The sequence below is a fragment of the Lynx rufus genome, unplaced genomic scaffold (assembly GCF_022079265.1).
Source record: "Lynx rufus isolate CCGP_SWC_20201006 ecotype Redwood Valley unplaced genomic scaffold, mLynRuf1.p SCAF_10, whole genome shotgun sequence".
Taxonomy (NCBI): domain Eukaryota; kingdom Metazoa; phylum Chordata; class Mammalia; order Carnivora; family Felidae; genus Lynx; species Lynx rufus.
The window spans coordinates 40,378,414-40,399,739 of record NW_025814824.1 but is presented as its reverse complement, the minus strand read 5'-3'; the positions used below and the strand labels follow the sequence as shown (position 1 = coordinate 40,399,739).

The window sequence follows — 21,326 nt, the reverse complement described above, 5'->3', positions numbered from 1 at the left end:
TTGATAAGTTGTAAACAGAATGATCTGGAGAGGGCATTCTACTTCCTGAATTTTTAATGGGTGGGAAGCCATCTGCTTCTCCATATGGAAGTGTTATCCGCTTATGCGTGAAGCCAGCACAGTTAGACGCCAGAACCACAGGACGAGGCAGGCTCCTTGCTCCTCACTGCTTTACCTTTTATAGGATTAATAAAGCTCTTGCTTCATTTAGAGTTCAGGTTTCCTATTGTTATATCTAAGGTTACATAACTCCAAGAATGAGCACCTAAAAAAAGATTTTTTTTTATAATACGCATTTTTTTTAGGATCTCAAATATTTTTTTAAAGTTGATTTATTTTGAGAGAGAGAGAGTGAGCAAGCATATGTGTGTATGTATGTTGGGGAGGGGCAGGGAGAGGGAAAGAGAAATCCAAGCAGGCCCCTTGTGCTAACAGTGCAGAGCCCGACGTGGAGCTCGAATCCAGGAACTGTGCGATCATGACCTGAACCTAAACTAAGAGTTGGAACCAGCCACCCAGGCACCCCTGAGAAAAGATTTTTAAGTGGATAGAGTGAACCCCTTAGTAAATTGGTGTATTAATGTAGTGAACTCTCTATTCTTTTAATTTAAAATATTTTCATTGTATTTTATTAAGTGAAACATAACAAGTGCTAAAAATACTTACCTTGTGTTTAAATGATACCTCTGAGGAACACCTGGGTGGCTCATTCGGCTAAACTTCCGACTCTTGGTATCGACTCAGGTCGTGATCTCGCGGTTCGTGAGTTTGAACCCCACGCTGGGCCCCATGCTGACAGCAGGGATCCTGCTTGCGATTCTCTCCCTCTCCCTCTCTCTCCACCTCTCCCCCACTGGTGCTTACTCTCTGTCTCTGTCTCTCTCTCTCTCTCAAAATAAATAAATTTGAAAGAAAGATCCCTCTGAAACCAAATAGCTATTAGTTCTGCCTCTTAATTACGATTTTTAAGTGTTTCTCCTTTTGTGTGTGATTTCTGCTTGTTTCGCTTTAAGGTTTGAGCGACTACTCTGTGGACGACGAGTGCCTGGTGAAGCTGCTGAAAGGGTGCTGCCTGAAGAACTTGCAGCGGCCCTTGCAGGCGGAGCTGTGCTTCAACCACGTCATCCAAAGGTACCGACAGACAAGGAAGCCAAGCGGCGTGTGCACCGTGGTTTCCAGGAAGTTGCTGTGAGACAGTGATGGGTTATCTCCCGCTGCTAACATTTTCCTCGGTGTTCCCAGGGAGAGAATCCAGTAGTGTTCTCTTCGTCCTTTGAGAGCAAAGCTATAGACCAAGAAGAACATGGCTGTATGCATTTCCACTGGGTAGTTTAAGCAGAACCCTAAGTTCTGTGAAAACTAAACGCTGTTTTATACGAGAATGTAGGAGGACTGGTCAGGACAGGTGTTCTGATAAGAGGGAAGCGACCATGTCTCTTTCCCAAATAAGTAATATACTGCTTTAAGGAAACATGTTAACGAAGTATCCCTTGAGTTCTATTTTACTGGTGTTCCTGGAAGGATCAAAAGGATGACCCATTTGTGCTGTGTGTTACGTTTATCGAATTTATAGTGAATTGTTGGTTCATGTGTTTTGTAATTTTGGATCGTGAACTCCCCTCTTTGGGGTTTTGTCTTGAGACGTCTCTGAGGCTAGGATTGAAGAAGAGTTTCTCTAAAGTGATTTTGCTTTTATTTCTGCCAGATGCCCTCAAAGCAGTTTCAGCTCAGGCCCACTTTCATGTTAACATCATTGCTTAGATGTCCTTGGATCATTTGGGCCATGTAAATTTTTTTTTTGTTTTTTTTTTTAAATGTTTATTTTTGAGAGAGAGAGAGAGAGAGGGAGAGAATATGTGCGAGGGAGGGGCAGAGAGAGAGAGAGAGGGAGACACAGAATCCGAAGTAGGCTCCAGACTCTGAGCTGTCAGCACAGAGCTTGACGTGGGGCTGGAACTCATGAGCCATGAGATCATGACCTGAGCCGCAGATGCTCAACCTACTGAGCCACCCAGGCACCCCAGGGCCATGTAAATTTGAATTGCAAATTCATGTGGGGGCAGGCCTATTGGTTATTAATTTCCCAAGGAATGTGTTTTTTTCCTTCCAACCTGGAGTGCAGGCCAAGGAGCCAACTTCCCTTGTCTTTCTACTATGCCGGGGAGTGGGTTTTTCCAATCTGCCCTTTCTCTGATGGAGTATGGCCCCTGATTTATACAGAGGACTCAGTGTCTGCTCTTATGTGGGCATAAGGCCTCATCTCCCGCATGGACATTGAGATATAAAGCCCTGGTTGATTAAGGCTGAAGCATATCCCAATGCTGCTTTGACATCATCCACACACTTAGAGTTCTGACTTTCTTTTGTTGTTAGTTTGAGAGTCTTTTCTATGTTCTTGTGAGCCTAGCTATGCATTTGGAATGGCGTTACTTATATATATTTTTTATTGCTTCCAGATGTTTTATGGTCAGATTTCATAATATTGCTGAAAACAGAAGTGTTGACAACTTCTTTATTGACTTTTTTTAGCCTTATAAAACTTCACTGTATAAAATATACAATGTTCTTATATCTAAATGGAATCATTTCCTGAACCTGTTCATCTTTTTTAGGAGGATGACCTTGTGTTTTCCAGGGTTAATCTTTGAAGATCTGCATACATTCATCTTCCTAAGGGGCGTAAACAATGCTTAGTGCTGGATTTAGATTAAGGATTAAAATAAAAGTTTAATATATTCAAAGCATATTACTTATTGGTATAGTTTATTAAGTTCTAGACTTTATAATGACAGTTCTGTCTGGTAATAGGCTTAGTGCTGCACCTGTTTTCTGAGGAATGGGGAAAGTACATGCATTGAAAGGGAACAATTCGTCTCTTCTGTTAAGACTTAATCACTTTTCATTCATTCTTTTAGTGAAAAGCTACTGAAGTATGACCACTACCTAGTGCCATTTACTCTGTTTGAGTTGGCCTTTTTGTACAAAAGCCAAGGGGAAATTGACAAGGCCATAAAGACCCTAGAAACTGCAAGGTAAGTGGTGATGGCAGCTTTTCCTGCTTGCTATAGAGTGTGGAATGTCAATACCAGTATAACAGCAGCAGTAATGTTATATACTTAGAGGTTAAAACCTTAATGAAAACTTAGTAATGATGTTACGCTCATGTGTTTTGCTGCAGTTGTGCTATTTCTAACCTTTTTGACTCTGTGACTATTTACAAATATTGTGATTGTGGGAATCTGTATGACAGATTTCGTTGTTGTTTTTTTTTTTTTTTAAGTTTTATTTATTTATTTTGAAAGAGAGAGAGTGAGTGTATATGCATGTGCGAGTATGGGAGGGGCAGAACGAGAGGGAGAGAGGGAATCCAAGCAGGCTTCAGTGTGGAGCCTGATGTGGGGTTTCAGACTCACAAACTATGAGATCATGACCTGAGCTGAAATCAAGAATTGGATGCCTAGCTACTGAGCCACTGAGGCACCCCTATATGACCGATTTCTAACTTACTCTCTTTTGTATTGGGGTTGGCAAACTCTATAAAGGGCCAGATAATAAGTATTTTTGGTTTTACAAAAAATTAAGGTCTCATTGCAACTACTCAACTGTATATGAAAGCAGTCATAGAAGATAATATGTAAATAAATGGGTGTGTCTGGATTTGGCCATTATTTTGGTCATGATTTGCTGACCCTTGGTATATTCAGCCATATCTCTCATTTCCTTGAAGAGCCAGTGATTTGAAGAAGCCCTCGGAAGCTCTCCCTGGCTCTCTTTTCCTTTTGTCTACTGTGGTAATTTCAAAGCACTTTCATTTCTGCTAGACAATGGCTCTCAGACTTGTGATCATGGCTCACTTAGCAGAGACAAAACCCCTGTGGTCTGTTTGACCACAAACCTCTTGAATGCTTCTTACAGTGGAGAAAGAATGACATAATAGCTTTAGGCTATAAACAGCTTAGTGATTCATTGGGTTGTTCATTTACTCAAGTTCAGCAAGTATTCACTGAGCACTTATTTTGTGCCGGACACCAGTAAAGGCTCTAGACAGACAACTATACATAAGCAGGCAACTTACTTAGAGGGAGATGTTGAATAAACAAATAAATAAGAAAAATAGCAATGGTACATGCTTTGCTGAGATTTACAATATGGTACAGAGTCCCTGGGTATTACTTTAGATTGGGTCGAGTCTGGGAGGTTTCCTCGAGGAGGTGATATTGTAGTTGAGATTCGCATAATTAAAGCCAGTCTTGAGAAGATCGGTCACCAGAAGACTGGGTGGGGAGCATTCCTGGCCGAAGCCACAGCTAGGAAACCTCTAAACTGGGGGGTTGAACCACTAGGTAGTAAACGATACTTTTTACTGAAATGAGATATACTTAGAAGAGGAGGTTCTGGGAGAGGAGAAAACATACTTCTGTTTGGACCATGGTATTTTGAAGTGCTTGTTAGGTGTCCGTGTGGAGATGGTGAGTTGGCAGTACAAGCATGGAGTTCAGTGCAAACGTCAAGGCCAAGTGTAGAGATTTCAAAGTCACCAGCACAAGAGACAGTGATATTTGAAGCCACGATACTTGATGAAACCATTTTGGGAAAATTATAAAGCTAGAGAAAGAGGTCCAGCGCAGCGCCTTGGGATATGCCATCATTTTAGAGATTAAACAATAAGAGTCAGAAGAAGTGGCCAGTGAGTAAGGAAGACATCCAGGAAAGCCAAGCGAGCAAAGTGTTCCAAAGAGAAGACAGTGGTCAGTTGTGATCATGGCTGCTGAGAGGCCAGGCAAGCTGAGTCCAGAGAACTTGGCAGCATGAAGATCAAGTGACTTTGACCAGTGAGGGGAGAAAATGGAGTCAGCTGCTTCAGGCCATTTTCAGGATGTTTTGCTGTGAATAAAGCATAGTAATGAAGAAGAAGCTTTGGGGGCATCATGGAGCTGAGAGAGGCTGCTACTGCTGCTGCCTTTTTTTTTTTTTTTTTTTAAAGGGTGATATCTGAGTGAGTCACTTTTAAAGCTAATTTGTTGAGAGTGAGAATGACTCATATTTCAGCTGACATGTATGTATCTTCAAATCTAGCTATTGGAAAATTAGAGACTATAATTACTGTCGTTCGAAGTATCCGTTATTTGGACACACTTGGTGTTACCTAAGGAATGCACAGTAAGACAAATTTATAATGATGAAAATAAGACTGGTAAGTCACCACTAAACGGGAAGACCATCAGCAATCGAAAGTCACCACCAGCTCAAGCCAGTGCTGATGATGCCTCCGTAAACGGACTTCCCGGACATCTCGGGACTGTCAGCTGTCTGCACTTTCCCTTATGTAGTTGGAGCTTCGCAAAGTTGCCAAAGTTAGTGGCCAGACCTTTAGGAAACTTTCCAGTCACATCCTTTGGTAAACTCTAGTAAGAAATTGATTCAGTTTATGAATAATAACCCATATTGTGAATAAATAATAACCCTTATGACGGTTACTATTAAGTAGTTCTTAGACCTGTGTACAATGAAGAGCTATAGAAAGAAATGACTGCCACTGAAAGGAAGGAGTTACAGCTTGCCCATGGACCAGGGCCGTGTGTGAAAGCAGGAGCCCAAAGTCGAAGCCATTCTGTTGTGCTGATTCTTAGCAATCCTAGCAGACAGAAGTGACCATGAATCATCTAATAAACAGAGTAGTCAGCGAATCCGTGGATTCTTATGGCCCCTTCTGACCTTGTCACACAATAATTATTGGCCAAACCATTGTTACTTGCCTGTGGAGAATAGGAGTAATTGTGGTGTCACCACATCATGTGGCTGTCTTTGTTGTAGTTGTTGCATGAGCGTTTCAGAATGATTTTTTTTTTTTTGAGGGGGTGGGGAAGTGGTGATTGATGATGTTCACCCGAGGCTGCCTTAAAAATTCCTGGTTTAGAAAAGGAGCTCAACTATTTAGGAATAATAGTTCACAGAATTTACGAAACCCTCTTCATAAGCTTCTTGCCTCGTTTGTCAATGGCTTGCTCATTAAATAGAACCTTGCTACTCAAAGTATGACTTTCAGATCACTGCCAGGAGACTTCTAGAAATATAGACTATTGCCATCCTCCTTCCCCCCGCAGGATCAGAATCTATATTTCCCCAAGATCTGCTGTTAATGCCTATTCAAGTTTGGAAGCAAATAAGTAATGAAGATGAGAAGAAGGGGAGATGGTGGTATTGCCCTTGGATATGAAGGAATTTTGACATTACGATTTTATTGTTATTGTCTTTAGAAACAACTACAAAGATTACTCCATGGAGTCCAGACTACACTTTCGAATTCAGGCAGCTCTTCACCTGTGGAAAAAAACTTCCTCAGATTGATCAGAACATGAAGGATGGAATTTTCCCTCAGCACCGGCATCTGCTGTAGATCAGGCCTTTCATTAAAGTGGAAAAGTGATCTTGCGAATGAGAGACAAAAAACTAATTTTATTGTCAATATTTTCTATCATCTCTGTGGTTTACTGTTGATCTGTGTCTGTGTGTGTTTTTTTTTTTCCTATGAAACGATGTTCAATATCGAGTACTGTCTAGAAAATTCTTACATTTTGCCTCTCCGAAAAGAATTTCATACTAGATTTGAATTGGAGAGTGAAGAAGTCTTTTAAAGGACTCACAAAATAATGAAGTCTAATTAGATTATTTATTTTTTTAATGTGGTAATTAATGTTTAAGTAGCAAATGGCTTATAAGTTGAGCCATTTTTAGGTTTGTTGGTCAGAGATATTTTGTTGCCTAGTATTTAATGTAAGAGGGGAAATAAAAATCACCTAACATTCAAAAAAGATTAACAATAACCTGAAGTGTCCTGAATAAGACAAGCAGTGGGTGTGAATAGGGACAGGATAATGTCCTTAATAGGATGAAGGGAACTATATCTAGGAAAGATGGTGACATATTAGGTTTTGTTTTGTTTTGTTTTTTATTCTTCATGTATGTTAAAGGTAGTGACATTTTTGAGAGACTACCCTTTTTTTTTTGAATGTGCTTAAGTCTGTTATAATAACGAAATTCAAAAAACTAAAGGGAAGCAAAGTCATATTTTAGAAATTATCCTCAACCTTAGCAATGAGAGTCTACAATACATATGTTGGTTATTTTTGTCTATAGGAAGTAAATTTCCTGCTGCTTTAAACGATATGTAAAATATCAGTAATTTTTATACTCGTGATGTTGGTGAGTGAGATCTAATTTTCTAATCTCCCTAGCACTGTGATGGTTCCTTGTAAATATCCGGACTGTGCTTCGTCCTTGAACTAGGAAACACAATCAGGACAGGATGCAGCGGAGAGCCTGGCTCTGCTACTGATTAGCAGTCATTGGGTGACCTTTAGGGAGCCCCCTGCTCTCTGTATCGGTGTATTTTCCTCATCTGTGAAATGGAAAAAGAACAGATGTCTTTCTAGGTCTCTTTCAGTTTTATAACGGTCAGTCTGTGTATTAGGTATTTTCAGCAAACGATGTCAAACTGTTCAGCCCAAACGATTTCCACAAAGTGTGTGTCTTATTTTGCAGTCATCACTGTCTGCCCCCACTTCCGCCATTTGTATGTACTGGGGCTAATGACAAGATGGCATCCAGGGCGAGGAAAGACAATTCATGGATCCATAGATCGGGGTTTTGTCCTATTTCTATTCTGTGTTGAAGAATAACTTACATGGAAGCTGGAAGCCTCTGCAGTTTAACAGAAACAGCCCCAGATTGGGAGTCAGGAGCCCGTCTCTGTTAGTCCGTTGTTCCCTTGACATGGATCAAGTCTCATCCTTTCTGGGACTCAGTCTCCCCAGTGGGGATAGCAGCGCAGTGCTTGGTGCTTGTGACGGCTCGATTAGATAATGCATATGATGGCTTGTTGTAAACTGTGAGAGGCTATGGGTTGCTGTAATAATTCTGATTTTTATGCACTGATTACAATATCAACACAAAAGTAGTGGCTGAGTTTGTGGTCTCTGATGTAAAATGAAAGAAATGTGTGAAATTCAGACACCTTTAAATTTATTCATGTGTCTGGCATAACCCAGATTATGAACTTGCTTGTTACTGTTTGTTTCCTGCTACGTAATTCTGTACCTAGCAGGTATTTGGTCTTGTTTTCTTATAAGGTACTAATTCTTGACCAATGCTGAGGCTATCTTTCCGGCGGAAAATGATTAATATAACTTGAGTCAGAGTACCAGCCCTTCAGATAGCATGTTGGTAGCTATCATGTGTTATTAATATGAATTACATAGCTTTACTTGAGGTCCAGGCAAGAGGAAATGGAATGAACTGCTATTACAATGTCAGCAGTGGAAAATATGTTTAGTAATTATTTTGTATATAACTTGAGAAGTAGTTTATAAATCCCTTTGAAGAGCTTTGGTAGCATTTTTTTAAAGTATAAACTCCCATATTATATTATTTTTGTGAGAAGCTGCAGGTCACAGCCAATGTCAGTGAAGACTTCTCTTTCTGGTGTAATATAAAAAAAAATATAAGTTAATATTGGTTATTTTTATTTTATTTTAATTCTTCACTGCCAAACAACTGTAAAAGAAATTCCTAGCTCCCGTTAAAATTTTTTCCCTTATTTTTTTTCTTATTTTGTTTTTATTTTTCCTTCCTATTCTTTTTATGGTTATCTGGTAATGTGGATAGTGTATCCAATGAATGTTTAAGTGTTGTACTATCATTAATGCTACAAATATTTACCTGTTTCCTGTCCTGTTTAAGATGCCATGGTGGCATCAGTTTCATGTTACATCAGCTAATACTGCATTTTTGGAGTTATTTTGGATTCAGGGTGCTTTGTGAAGAATGAGTGCTGAAGTGACAATATTTTATCTAATGTTTTGAGGGGCATATGTGATGGGTTTGGGCTGCCAATGTGTCTGACAGTTTGTGCAATTTGTGTAGTTTTTGGTATAATTTTCTTTCTTTCTTCCTTTTCACTAAATGGAGAGCCAGGGTTCTGATTAGTGCTGTATACATTTAAAACTCAAGTAGAGGTTATGCTTTGTAGGATTGGTGACAAGGAAGGCGTGATTTCCGCTTGATAATTAATGGAAGATTAACTTCATCAACTCTTACATGGACATGTATTTTAATGTGTCTGTGCTTCTTGTGGATACAGGGTCTCAAGGTACATAGGAAAAGGAAGGTCGTTGATTCTGTTTCTTCTACACGTGGGGTAGAAACTGTAGGGAGGTGAATTTCCAAATAATCAGCACCAAGGAAGATTTTTAATCATTGAAGCAATCTGTCACTATAACTATCTCTTTTGCAAAGGAGGAAGTTTAGCAGAGCTATGTGTCATTCCTACTTGGCCTGGAAACTTATAGTTGAACTTAGAGGTCACTCTAATGAGTCTTTGATGAGAGCTTCAAATCAGTGCGATGTGTATATAAAGAAGGCGGCTTCCCCCCTTTTGAAGACTAATGGGTCTTTCTTCTCTTGAAGCTACTTGTAGATGTAGTTACATTGTGGTAGGGACTAATGGTCCCTACAGTCATCATGATTCTACTTCTCATCCTTCCTTTTAAAGTAGGTCTCCTAATGTTTTCCAATAATGGTTTTTCTTCCTTTGGACACACTGAAAATAATAATTACAAAAAGGTCTTTGTGACTAACTTGAAAAATTTCTGGAGTTACTCTGATTAATTCTTTATTGATTTCCATTTTTACATATGTGTTTTTTCTCTTAGTTATTCTCTCCATATTTACAAATCATAAATTCAAATGCATTTAGTTAAAATGAGTTAAGGAGGATGCCAGCGATCGTTTAGATGCCCTAAGATATTATAATTCATAGGGCCTGGGATGAATCTTGGGAAATTATCTCCTCCCCTCACTCAACTTCTGGATAGTGGTGTTTCTCCTTCAGTCCTGCTCTGTCTGGCATAGTAACCACTGGCCACGTGGGACTATTGAGCACTCAAAACGTGGCTAGTGGCTTGTGTTGGAATGATGCTGAGTGTTGGGGAGTGCTCCTCTATACATGCTGCGGTTCTGTTTAAAGTAAAGGCCTCCCAAGGGCATGCTTCCTGGAGTTCTGGCTTTCCCTTGCTGTCTACCTACTGTGATCACCCAATCACTACAGTTACATTTTCAGTTCTGGCTCAAATATATGTATATATATATCTGTGGGGTTTGCTTTTTCTGTTCAAGTGCCCATAAACTTTCATCTCATCATTGATCAGCATCATCTTTGATCCTTCTCCACGCTCTCAGAGCTCCGTAAATACTGCATTGAGACCATATTTTTAGCATTATTCTTTTAATCCGATTTTATAGACATTCCTTCCTTTTTCAGATGCAGTAGCACAAGCCATTCGAGTTGTGCTCACCTTTGCGATGTTAGTAGATTTTATGATTAAAATAACATTTTCTAAGGTAACATTATTCTGAAAAATGTGGTAGCCTTTTCAATCCCTGTATATTATTAATGTTTCAACATTGACTCAGCTATGCTAATATGACCATTTAAGGAATATTAGGCACTAGTTACTCACTTAGAGAATAATTTGGCAGATAGTTTATTTAAAGTTATATATTTTATGGGGCGCCTGGGTGGCTCAGTCGGTTAAGCAGCCGAATCAGCTCAGGTCATTATCTCGCAAGCTGTGGGTTCAAGCCCCGTGTCAGGCTCTGTGCCGACAGCTCAGAGCCTGGAGCCTGCTTCAGATTCTGTGTCTCCCTCTCTCTCTGCCCCTCCCCTGATTGCTCTCTGTCTCTCTGTCTCTCTCCCCAAAATAATAAACATTAAAAAAAAAAAATTTAAGTTCTATATTTTAAACCTTTTACTGCCTATTATTAATATTTTTAATGTGTATGTTTATTTAAGTGTTACATATTCACATACCTGACATATTTTTAATCTCTTTAGACATGTCTAGATCAGATGGGTAGATCGATAGAAAATAGCTTATAAATACTAAATAGACAATGTTTTATCCTGCTCTTTCAGAAAGGGTGCAGGATTTCCTCCAGATTGTCTCCCCTCCTCCAGACCAGTTATTTACATATTGTTCCTTTTGTATTATTTTGCTTATTGTGAAACCCCATTCCTGCTTCCCCATTGTTGGTAGTTTTATCTTTTTCCCTCTGCTGTTAGATTTAGTTACTATTGAACTTGAAATGAAGGACACATCAGAATTCATCGTGAGAGCAAATACCCTCTCTGTCGAGCAGTTGCTGTCTGATTTTGATGGCGTTGAAGTCCACTCCAGTCTGTTTATAACTTCAAAACTATAGAAGGAAATGACGCGGGGACTATTTTGTGGGTTCAGAAGGCTGAGCAGGTTCTTGGCCTGATCTATCCCAGAGGGGTGTGTGGATCTAACTTCGGAGGAAGTCCAAGCCCCATTTTGTCCAGTTTACAAATGTATCAGCACAGCAATACTGTATGTAGTACGACCCCGCCTGGACCTTACAGTATCCACCTCACTGTATTTAATGCCTACAGATCAGATATTTAATAGGAAATCTCAAGGTACTTTATAATACCAAACTTCATGAAGTAAAACTTGTTGCATATTAATATACAATACACCTTGTAGGTTAATCTAGTAGTTCTTAGAAACATACAATTTAAATGATGAATGTAAGGGATGCTGGCATATCCCAGTGGGAGCTTTTGTTTTATTGCTGCTTAGTATTTTCTAGTAAATTTGTTTTAATTATTGGTAGTCTGTTTGCCATCACTTAGGAAAAAAAAAAAAAGTTCGTCTCAGTGTAACAGAACTGATGGCCAGAGAAATTGGATACAATGGACATATTAAAGAATGTTGCTTATCGTTTTAGTTTTAAAGCAGTTAGGTTATTTTGAAATGCTGGAAGTTCTTCCTCAATGTGAAGGGATGACATTCCCTGCTTGGGAAATCATAGAGACATATTAATTCCTTCTTATATTTATTGGAACCAAGTGTCCGGGTTAGTAAACGAGTTTAAACAATTTTCATTAATTACTTCATTTTTTACCTGAAATGATTTTATTCTTCATAGTAGACAGTTGCTTTCTATACAGTGATTTATTTTTTTAAGAAAAGAATTTACATGAAAAAAGACATTATGGTAAACACTATAAATCTTAGGGTATTGATTTAATGGTTGAAGAAAACAGTAGCATTGGGTATGGTTTTTTTCTTCTTTTTTTTTAATATGAAATTTATTGTCAAATTGGTTTCCATACAACACCCAGTGCTCATAGCGTTGGGTCTTTGATTTGCAAAAGGAGAACACGTGTTCCACTGATATGTGCTGTCCAGAAAAATTACTTCATTCTTACCAGCACGTCTCATTCTCAGCTTGTCTAAAGGGGAAAATTTTATAGGGAAGTAGCTCATTCCTTATTATTTTTTCCCTTTGCTAACTGTTGACATCCAAACACCTGAATGAATTACAGCTGAGGCAATCATATGCTAGCGTTTTAAATATTTGTTTGCAGATATTCATAGAACTCTTGAATTTTTTGGTGTAAGTTGCTAAATCAGATGTAAAGGTAAAGTATATATTTAATAAGTGAGAAGTATTATTTTATTACAGAAATTTATTTCTAAAGCAAATTTATTTTGTAGGTATTTCACTGAGGAAATTTTACTTTGCCTTAAAACACAAACAAAATCAACCTGTCTTGTCCTCTGCTTACCTAAGAACCCTTAATGTTACCTTGATATGTAGATCGATTTTTAAATTCTTGGAAAATGTGTATTTTTCACTTTTATTTGGATTAAACAAAAATAGTTAGAGGTCATAGACTTTGTAAATCAGTGTATGCTATGGTTTCTTGTTGAATCATCTAAACTACCCGTACGTACTTTATAATTCAATGTTTTATTAGTAAAAATTGCCAACATTTTATCTCCCTCTTTCTCTTCTCGTTTTACACTTGAACTTAGTTTCCTATCTTTTCCGTTCCCAGTGGTCACAGTTTTACAGAGCAAAACATTTTTAGAAATTGAAGATGTGTGAGTTCTATGTAAGATGAATGTGTGAGTAGCATCCATCTGCTGGTCAAATAGACATTGGATCTGGTACCAGAAAATGAAATAGATTGTGGCTATAAAAGCATTTTATCAATATAAGTCAGGCAGAAAGAAGAAAACTGTGAACCCCTGGTATTTTTCATGTAAACACTGTATTCCCAATGAGTATTTGCTTGCCGATTCTGTTAATGTTATCACCCGTGGCTTGTAAGCTAATGCTGATATGACATCTACATTTTCAACATGAAGACAACAGTTCCTGTAGCATATTTTTAACATGAAGACATTTTTGAAAACAGATGTCATCTTCGAAGTTGTATTTTTAAGTGCAAATAAATCCTCCCAACTTGAAAGTCAACACGCTCTATTTCTCGTTCCTCAGTATTACAGAACACTCTGCGTTACTAGATTCATGTTTGAATTACCAGGTACTCTCGGAATTCTATATTCTCATTGCTGCAACTGGCCTACCTACGATATGCAATTGAATTGTGATACCGTCTTTTACGTACCTTTCGCTTGATGAAGTTACAGTCTCATTATGGTTGGTCTACGGGTAAAAGCTGTACACAACACCTGTTGCTGGTCTTTAATTGTAGCGTGACGTACACTTAGAGTTTTCTTTCTTGATAAGACTTTTTAGAACCGTTTCAGGCAAATGGGAAGGTCTCTCTTTATGCCATGTTCTTGGCTGAGCACGAGACATGAAGGGAGAAATGGGATGGTATGGTTGTCTTGAGGGAGGATTACCTTGTCTTTTGTCTTTTTTATCATCTGTTTCATAGTTGGGAGATTCAGATTGGCTGCTGATACGTTAGTTTAAGGAGGAATCGTTAGCATTCAGTGTAACACAGTGGAGAAGAATTGGTCTCTGAGAATGAGGAGGTCTGTATTTGAGGCTGAACTCGGCTGGGTAATGGCATGTGATCCTCCTCTCCAGCAACTTAACTTCTCTGAGCTTTGCCTAACCCCACCGTAAAATGGGGACAATTTCACTACCTCCTTTGGCGACAAGGTGCGAAAGAACCACAAAGGGCTGATCTAGTGTAAAATGCTTTCGTCTACTCCTTTAGATGAGTTAGGGTAAGTTAATATCTGTCACAACATAGGGTAAGTTAATATCTGTGACAACATAGGTGTTCCTGCCAGTGGGTGGCTTTTCTTGTGATTCGGTAACCCACGCTCATTGTCTTGGGGCTCTGTTGTCTTCAATCCATGGCTGGTAAGGTCACTCTGTCCTTTTGCATCAAGCTGCTGAAGCGGGAAAAGCATGGAGGGTTGTGAGAGGGGGGTGGCGCACATGATCTGTTCACATTCCATTGGCTGGAGCTCAGGCACCTTGCTTCACCTAGCGACAAAAGAGGCAGAAAAATGTAGTCTGTGGTCTCAGGGTGAAAGAGAAAATGGGTATCGCCAGCAGTTGGCATGTCTCTGCCACATTCCCACTTGGGCTGGATCCACCGTGGTTCTCCTAGTGTGGCCCATGCTTTCACATTCGTCTTTGTTGTCCTTTGACGTATGGGATTTTACAAAGCCGGGAATGCATTCGTTACAACTCTTTGGATGGGAATAAAATCAGCTTGAGCTAGTTTAAAACCAACAATTCTAGGAAGCATATAATACATGGGTAAAGGGTGTCTCAGGGAACCCAGGGGCAGGAATGTGAGAGATCTTCAGGAAGTATTTGAATTCAGAATAAAAAGCTTTAGAGGTCATTTTTGCTCTGTCTCCTATGCATCTACTTCCTTCTCAGCAGATGAACCTCTGCTAGTGGTCCATGGGCTGCACGATGAGAGGAACATGACTACGGCAAAGGCTTGTGTTTCTGTCATGTGCCATCTCTGCTTCAGGCCAGCGAGGGATCCACTCCACACCGTCCTCACGCGGGGCCCTGGGCTGCCGCAGTCTCCACCCTCCGCCATGAGAGTGAGAAGAGAGCAGGGTATATGGGAATTGGCTCTTTTTTTTTTGCTTCTAGTTTATGTTTAAATTCCAGTTGGTTAACACACAGTGTAACATGTATGTTTATGTTTCTATGAGTTGGCTCTTAAAGCATCCACCTGAAAGTGACACACAGTTCATGTTCAAAGCATATCTTAGAGCTTTACTTAACTTCAGCTGGGCAGGAAAGCACAATGCTCTCATGTGCCTGGAAGAAGTGCCAGAAATAGTTGGTGAACAGCACTAATGACCGCCATAGTCCAGATACTTGGTCTGTTCTCCTTCCTTCACAGAAAATACACTCATTGCTGCCTGGAGGGAGATAATTCCCACATCCCATCCAATCGTGGCATCTCATGACATGCCCTGCAGTCTATTTCAAGTCCAAATGTAGTTCCAATTCATCGGGATACCATGAACTAAAATGTTTTTTGCCCTCTACACACAACTTACATACCGGTTGAGCAGAGGCAGGATAACCCCAATAGAGACTCCCACTCTGACTGTGAAAAGTGAAGCATGGGAAACACATAACAAACACTGGTCTGTTACAAAATCCCGTATTTTGAGTCTCCCTATCTGGGGAGTGGAGAATGCTTTTTGATTAGGCCTTCATCTCATTTCCTGGGCGTATCGCCCTTGTCGTTTTCTGTGACATCTGGTTTCGCTTTCTGAGAGGTTCTTTATTTTCCATGATTTCCTTGTCCACATCTCAAGTGGTTATCAGGGAAATTGCCCTCCTTAGGAACTGAGCAACTTTCTCAGTCCTTTTCTTGCCTCGTGATGAGGCCAAAGGATCTTTTCTCTTTTTCTAAGTTTATTTATTTTGAGAGGGAGGGAGGGGAGAGAGAGGGCAAGCATGGGGAGGGGCAGAGAGAGAGGAGGGGAGAGAGAGAATCCCAATCAGGCTCTGCACTGGCAGCACAGAACCCAACGCGGGGCTTGAACTCAGGAACCGTGAGATCATGACCTGAGCCCAAACCGAGTCAGATGCTTACCCCTGCGGAGCCACCCAGGTGTCCTGAGGCCAAAGGATCATTTTAAGTTGCAGAAGTTCCCATCCCTTTCAGGGAAGGTATAATTCTCTAAAGAATGAAGTCTGTTTTTTTGGTGGTTGTTTGTTTTTTCCTGTTTTTGTTTATTTGTTGTGTTTTGGTTTTTTTGTTTTGTTTTGGTCGATTTGATGCTGCAGCATGTACCAGATAATCACACCACAGTATATCCAAGAGATCGTTTTCATTCCCATGTCCAACCTCCCTTGACTTAATTGATAAACTTAATAATATTGACTTGAGTCAATACCATCTCTAGGGTAAATTTCTACATTTAGGGCCAGGGTATGCTATGGTAGCAACCCTGTGTCTCAACAGTTTAAAATAACAATACTTCAGGGGCGCCTGGGTGGCTCAGTCGGTTGAGCGTCCGATTTCAGCTCAGGTCACGATCTCGCGGTCGGTGAGTTCAAGCCCCGCGTCGGGCTCTGGGCTGATGGCTCAGAGCCTGGAGCCTGCTTCTGATTCTGTGTCTCCCTCTCTCTCTGCCCCTCCCCTGTTCATGCGCTGTCTCTCTCTGTCTCAAAAAAACAAACAAAAAAATGTCAAATGCCTTTATTGAAGTATAATTCAGATACGGTCAAGTGTACTCCTTTTAAATATACAAGGCTACATTTAGCGTATACTTTTGTGCAAGCACTGTCACAGTCAAGCTTTGAACACCGCCTTCACCTCGGGAAGTTTCCTCTTGCCTGTTTGCTATCAGTCCCCACACTGCATCCCCTGGCCCCAGGCAAACACTGACCTTTTGTCTCCATAGTCTTACCTTTAACACACAATTTATATAAGCAGAATTGCACAATATAGGGTGTGTGGTTTCTGGCTTCTTTCACTTAACATGACGTTTTGATGTTCATCCATGTTGTTGGATGTATTTGTAGTTCTTTTTTATTGTAGGATTGTATTCCATGGTACGGAGATACTCTATGTTGGTTATCCACTCACTAGTTGATGGACACTGGAGTTTTCTAGGTTTGGGCTTTCATGAATAACACCACTGTGAACCTGTATATACAAGGCTTTGTGTGGACATGTTTTCATATCTGTTGGGTAGATACCAGGAGTGGAATTCCTGGGTCACAAGTAAGAATATGTTTAACTTTTTAGAAAACGTCCTTTCTTCCAGATGGGCTGTACCATTTTGCCTTCCCACCCTCAGTGTATGAGAATTCCCATTCCACATCCTCTATACTTGACGTCATCAGTCTATAACTGTCCAGTAGGTGGTGTCTCATTGGGGTTTTGATGCATCTTGTTTTTTAAAGTTGAGATAGAATTCACATAAAGTTGGCTATTTTAAAGTACAAAGTTCAGTGTATACAATTCAGTATATTTTTTAGTGTAGCCACTGTGTCATACAGCCATCACCACCATCAAGTCCAGAACATTTTCATCGCTCTGAAAGAAGCCCTGTACCCCATTAGTGGTCAGTTCTCATTCCTTCCTGCTCCCACCTCCTGGCAGTCAGTAATCTAACTTCGGCCCGCATGGATTTGCCTTTTCCTGACATTTCATAGGAATGGAACCATGTAATATATGGCCTTTTGGTTTTGGCTTCTTTTATTTAGCATAATTTTTTTTTTAATGTTTATTTATTTATCTTGAGAGAGGGAGAGAAGGAGAGAGAGAGAGCGAGAGGGAGAGCAGGGGAAGGGCAGAGAGAGACTCCCAAGCAGGCTCTGCGCTGTCAGCACACGACCCGATGTGGAGCTCAGACTCACGAACTGTGAAATCATGACCGGAGCCGAAATCAAGAGTCAACCGCTTAACCCACCGAGCCACCCCAGCGCCCGAGCATAATGTTTTCAAGTTTTATCCACGATGTAGCATGTAACTATACGTTATTTCTTTTTATGGCTGAATAACATTCCATTGTATCCACATTGTCTTTGTTTACTAGCCGAGGGACATTTAGGGTATTTCCACTTTTAGGCTATCAAGAATCATGCTCTTGTGAACATTCGTGTATGAGGTTTTACACAAACATGTGGTTTCAGTTTTCTTAGGCACATACCTGGAAGTGGAACTGCTGGGTCATATAGTAATTGTACATTTAACTGTTTTGAGGAACTGCCAAACTGTTCCCAAAGTAGCCATACCTTATAACATTACCGTAACCAACCCCTGAGAGTTCCAGTTTCTTCACATCCTCACTGACGCCTTAACTGATTTTTGAGTGTAGCCATCCCAGTGGGGGTGAAGCGGTATCTTGTCACAACTTGGATTTGCACATCGCTATTGTCTACTGATGTTGGGCGTCTTTTCATATGTTTATTAACTAGTTAGACATCTTTGGAGAGAAGCATCCGCCTGATTTCTTTACTCATTTGAAAATTTCATCATTGGTCTCTATTATTTAGTTGTAAGAGATCTTTGTTTATCCTGGATACTAGACCTTTATCAGATACAGGCGGGCCTTGTTTTATACCGCGTCCCTTCGTAGACACTACGAATAGATACATTGATATTTTGCACTTCATAGGTACCGCGTCTTTTACAAGTTGAATTGTGGCAACCCTACATCGAGGGTCTGTCTGCGCCATTTTCCCGCCACTGTTTGTGTTTCTGTGTCACGTTTTGGTAATTCTCTCAATATTTCAAACATTTTCATCATTATTATGTTTTTCATGGTGATCTGTAACTATGTTTGCTTTAATGTTACTGTGGTGATTGTTTTGGGGTGCTGCAAACCCACCCATAGAAGACAACAAACTTAATAAATGTTGTGTGTGCTCGGACTGCTCCACCTACCAGTCGTTCTCTGTGTCTCTCCCTCTCCTCAGGCCTCCCTGGTACCTGATATGCGATAACGTTGAAACAAGGCCAATTAATAACCCTACGGTGACCTCTAAGTGTTCAAGTGGAAAGGAGAGTCACACGTCTCTCACTTTAAATCAATAGCTAAAAATGATTAAGCTTAGGAAGGCATGTCAAAAGCCAAGACAGACTGGAAGCTGGGCCTCTTGTGCCAAACAGGTAGCTAAGTTGTGAATGCAAAGGAGAAGTTCGTGAAGGAAGTGAAGAGTGCTACTCCTGTGAACACACGGGTGATAAGAAAATGACATAGTCCCGCTACAGATGTGGGGGGAAATTTTAGTGGTCTGGAGAGAAGAGCAGACCCGCCACAACATTCCCTTACACCAAAGCCTAATCCAGAGCAAGGGCTTAGCTCTCTTCAATTCTGTGAAGGCTGAGAGAGGTGAGGAAGCCACAGAAGAAAAGCTTGAAGCTAGCAGAGGCTGGTGCCTAAGGTTTAAGGAAAGGAGCCGTCTCCGTAACATACAAGTGCAAGGTGAAAGGGCAGGAGGAGCTGCAGCAAGTTATCCAGAAGATCTAGCTAAATAATTACTGAAAGTGACCACACTGAATAGATTTTCAGTGTAGACAAAGCCGCTTGTTGGAAGAAGGTGCCATCTAGGACTTTTGCAGCTACAGAGAAATCGATGCCTGGCTTCAAAGTTTCAAAGGAGTGGCTGATTCTCTTGCTAGGGCTAATGTAGCTGGTGACTTTAAGTGAAAACCAGTGCTCCTTTTCCATTAAGAAAATTCAAGGGCCCTTAACAATTATGCAAAAGCTACCCTTCCTATTCTCTATAAATGGAACAACGGAGTCTGGATGACAGCATGTCTGTTTATAACATGGTTTACTGAATATTGTATGCACATTGTTGAGATCTACTACTCAGAAAAAAAAAAAAAAAGTCCTCTCAAAATATTACCGCTCACTGACAGTCCACCCGGTCACCCAAGAGCTCCGATGGAGACGTACAATGAGATGTACGTATGTTGCTCTCATGTTCATACAACATCCACTTTGCAGCCTATGGATCAAGGCGTCACTTTGACTTTTAAGAAATCTATTTCGTGAGGTGATAGGTGTCCTGGGAGGTGATTCCTCTGATGGATCTGGCCAAAGCAAATTGAAAACCGAGAGAGGAACCACCATTCTAGATGCCATTGAGAGCGTTCAGGATTCGTGGAAAGAGATCAAAATACCAACGTGCACAGGAGTTTGGAAGAAGTGGATTGCAACTCGCAGGGATGACTGGGGTGTTCAAGATTTCCGTGGAGGATGTAACTGCAGGTACGGCAGAAATAGCAAGGGAACTTGAATAATTACAAGTGAGGCCTAGAGATGTTCCGAATTGATGCAGTTTCACAGTAAAACTTTACTGGCTGAGGAGTTGCTTCGTACGGAGGAGCCAAGAAAGCGGTTCCTTGAGTTGGAACCTACTCCTGGTGGAGACGCTGTGAAGATTGTTGAAATGACAACAAAGGATTTAGGACATCGTGTAAACTTGGTTGGTCAGGCATCCGCAGGGTTTGAGAGGGCGGTCTTCAATTTTGAAAGTTCTGTGAGTAAAATGCTATCAAACAGCATTGCATGCCTCAGAGAAATTGTCCATGCAAGGAAGAGCCCACGGAGGAGGCAGACGTCACTGTTGTTTTATTTCAAGAAACCGCCACAGCCGCTTCATCCTTCAGCAGCCCCCACCCTGACCAGCAGCCATCGAGGCCAGACCCTCCACCAGCAATTATGAGTCTGAAAGCTCATGATGGTTAGCATTTTTCGGCAAATATGTTTTTAAATTAAAAAAACAAAAAGCTTATCTTTTGAGAGAGCATGAGCAAGGGAGGGGCAGAGAGAGCGTGGGGGACAGAGGACCCGAAGTGGGCTGTGCTCTGACAGCAGCAAGCCCGATGTGGGGCTCAAATTCATGAACCGCGACACCATGACCTGACTCGAAGTCGGACCCTTAACTGACTGAGCCACCCAGGCGCCTCGTCAACCAGATATTTTTAATGAAAGTATACACATTGCTTTTTTAGACATAATGCTATTGCCCGCTTAAGAGACTGCAGTGTAGTGTAAAACGTATCTTCTATGTGCCCTGGGAACCAAAGAATTGAGTTGACTTACCTTATTGCAGTGGTCTGGAACTGAATCTGCGAGATCTACAGTGGGGGTGTATGTGGTTTGCAAGTATTTTCTCCCATTCTATGAATTGTCTTTTCATTTGTTTGATCGTGCCCTTTTGACACCCAGATGAGGTACACTTTATCTCCTTTTCCTTTTTTTTTTTTTTCTTTTAGTTGTGATTTTGGTGTCCTATCTGAGAAACCATTGCCTAATTCAGGGTCACATAGACTTCTAGGTTTTCTTCCAAGAGTTTTATTTTATTTTATTTATTTATCTATTTATTTATTTACTCGAGAGAGAGAGAGAGAGTGAGTGAGAGCGTGAGGCAGGGAGGGGCAGAGGGAAAGAGAGAATCTTAAGCAGGCTCCACACCCAGCGCAGAGCCTGACACGGGGCTCAGTCCCATGATCCCGGGATCATGAC

At 40.7% G+C, this 21,326-nt stretch overlaps 1 protein-coding gene across 1 annotated transcript in view; it reads left to right on the top strand.

Annotated features, from left to right (window-relative positions):
• TTC39B (tetratricopeptide repeat domain 39B) overlaps positions 1 to 10,617 on the top strand; it is a 127,703-nt gene extending 117,086 nt beyond the window's left edge. Inside the window, 3 exon segments of the mRNA XM_047064768.1 lie at positions 1,014 to 1,131; positions 2,916 to 3,032; positions 6,258 to 10,617. Of these exon segments, the coding sequence (XP_046920724.1) occupies positions 1,014 to 1,131; positions 2,916 to 3,032; positions 6,258 to 6,348 (326 nt within the window). The 3' untranslated portion in view covers positions 6,349 to 10,617.
• Positions 10,618 to 21,326: the final 10,709 nt, after the last annotated feature.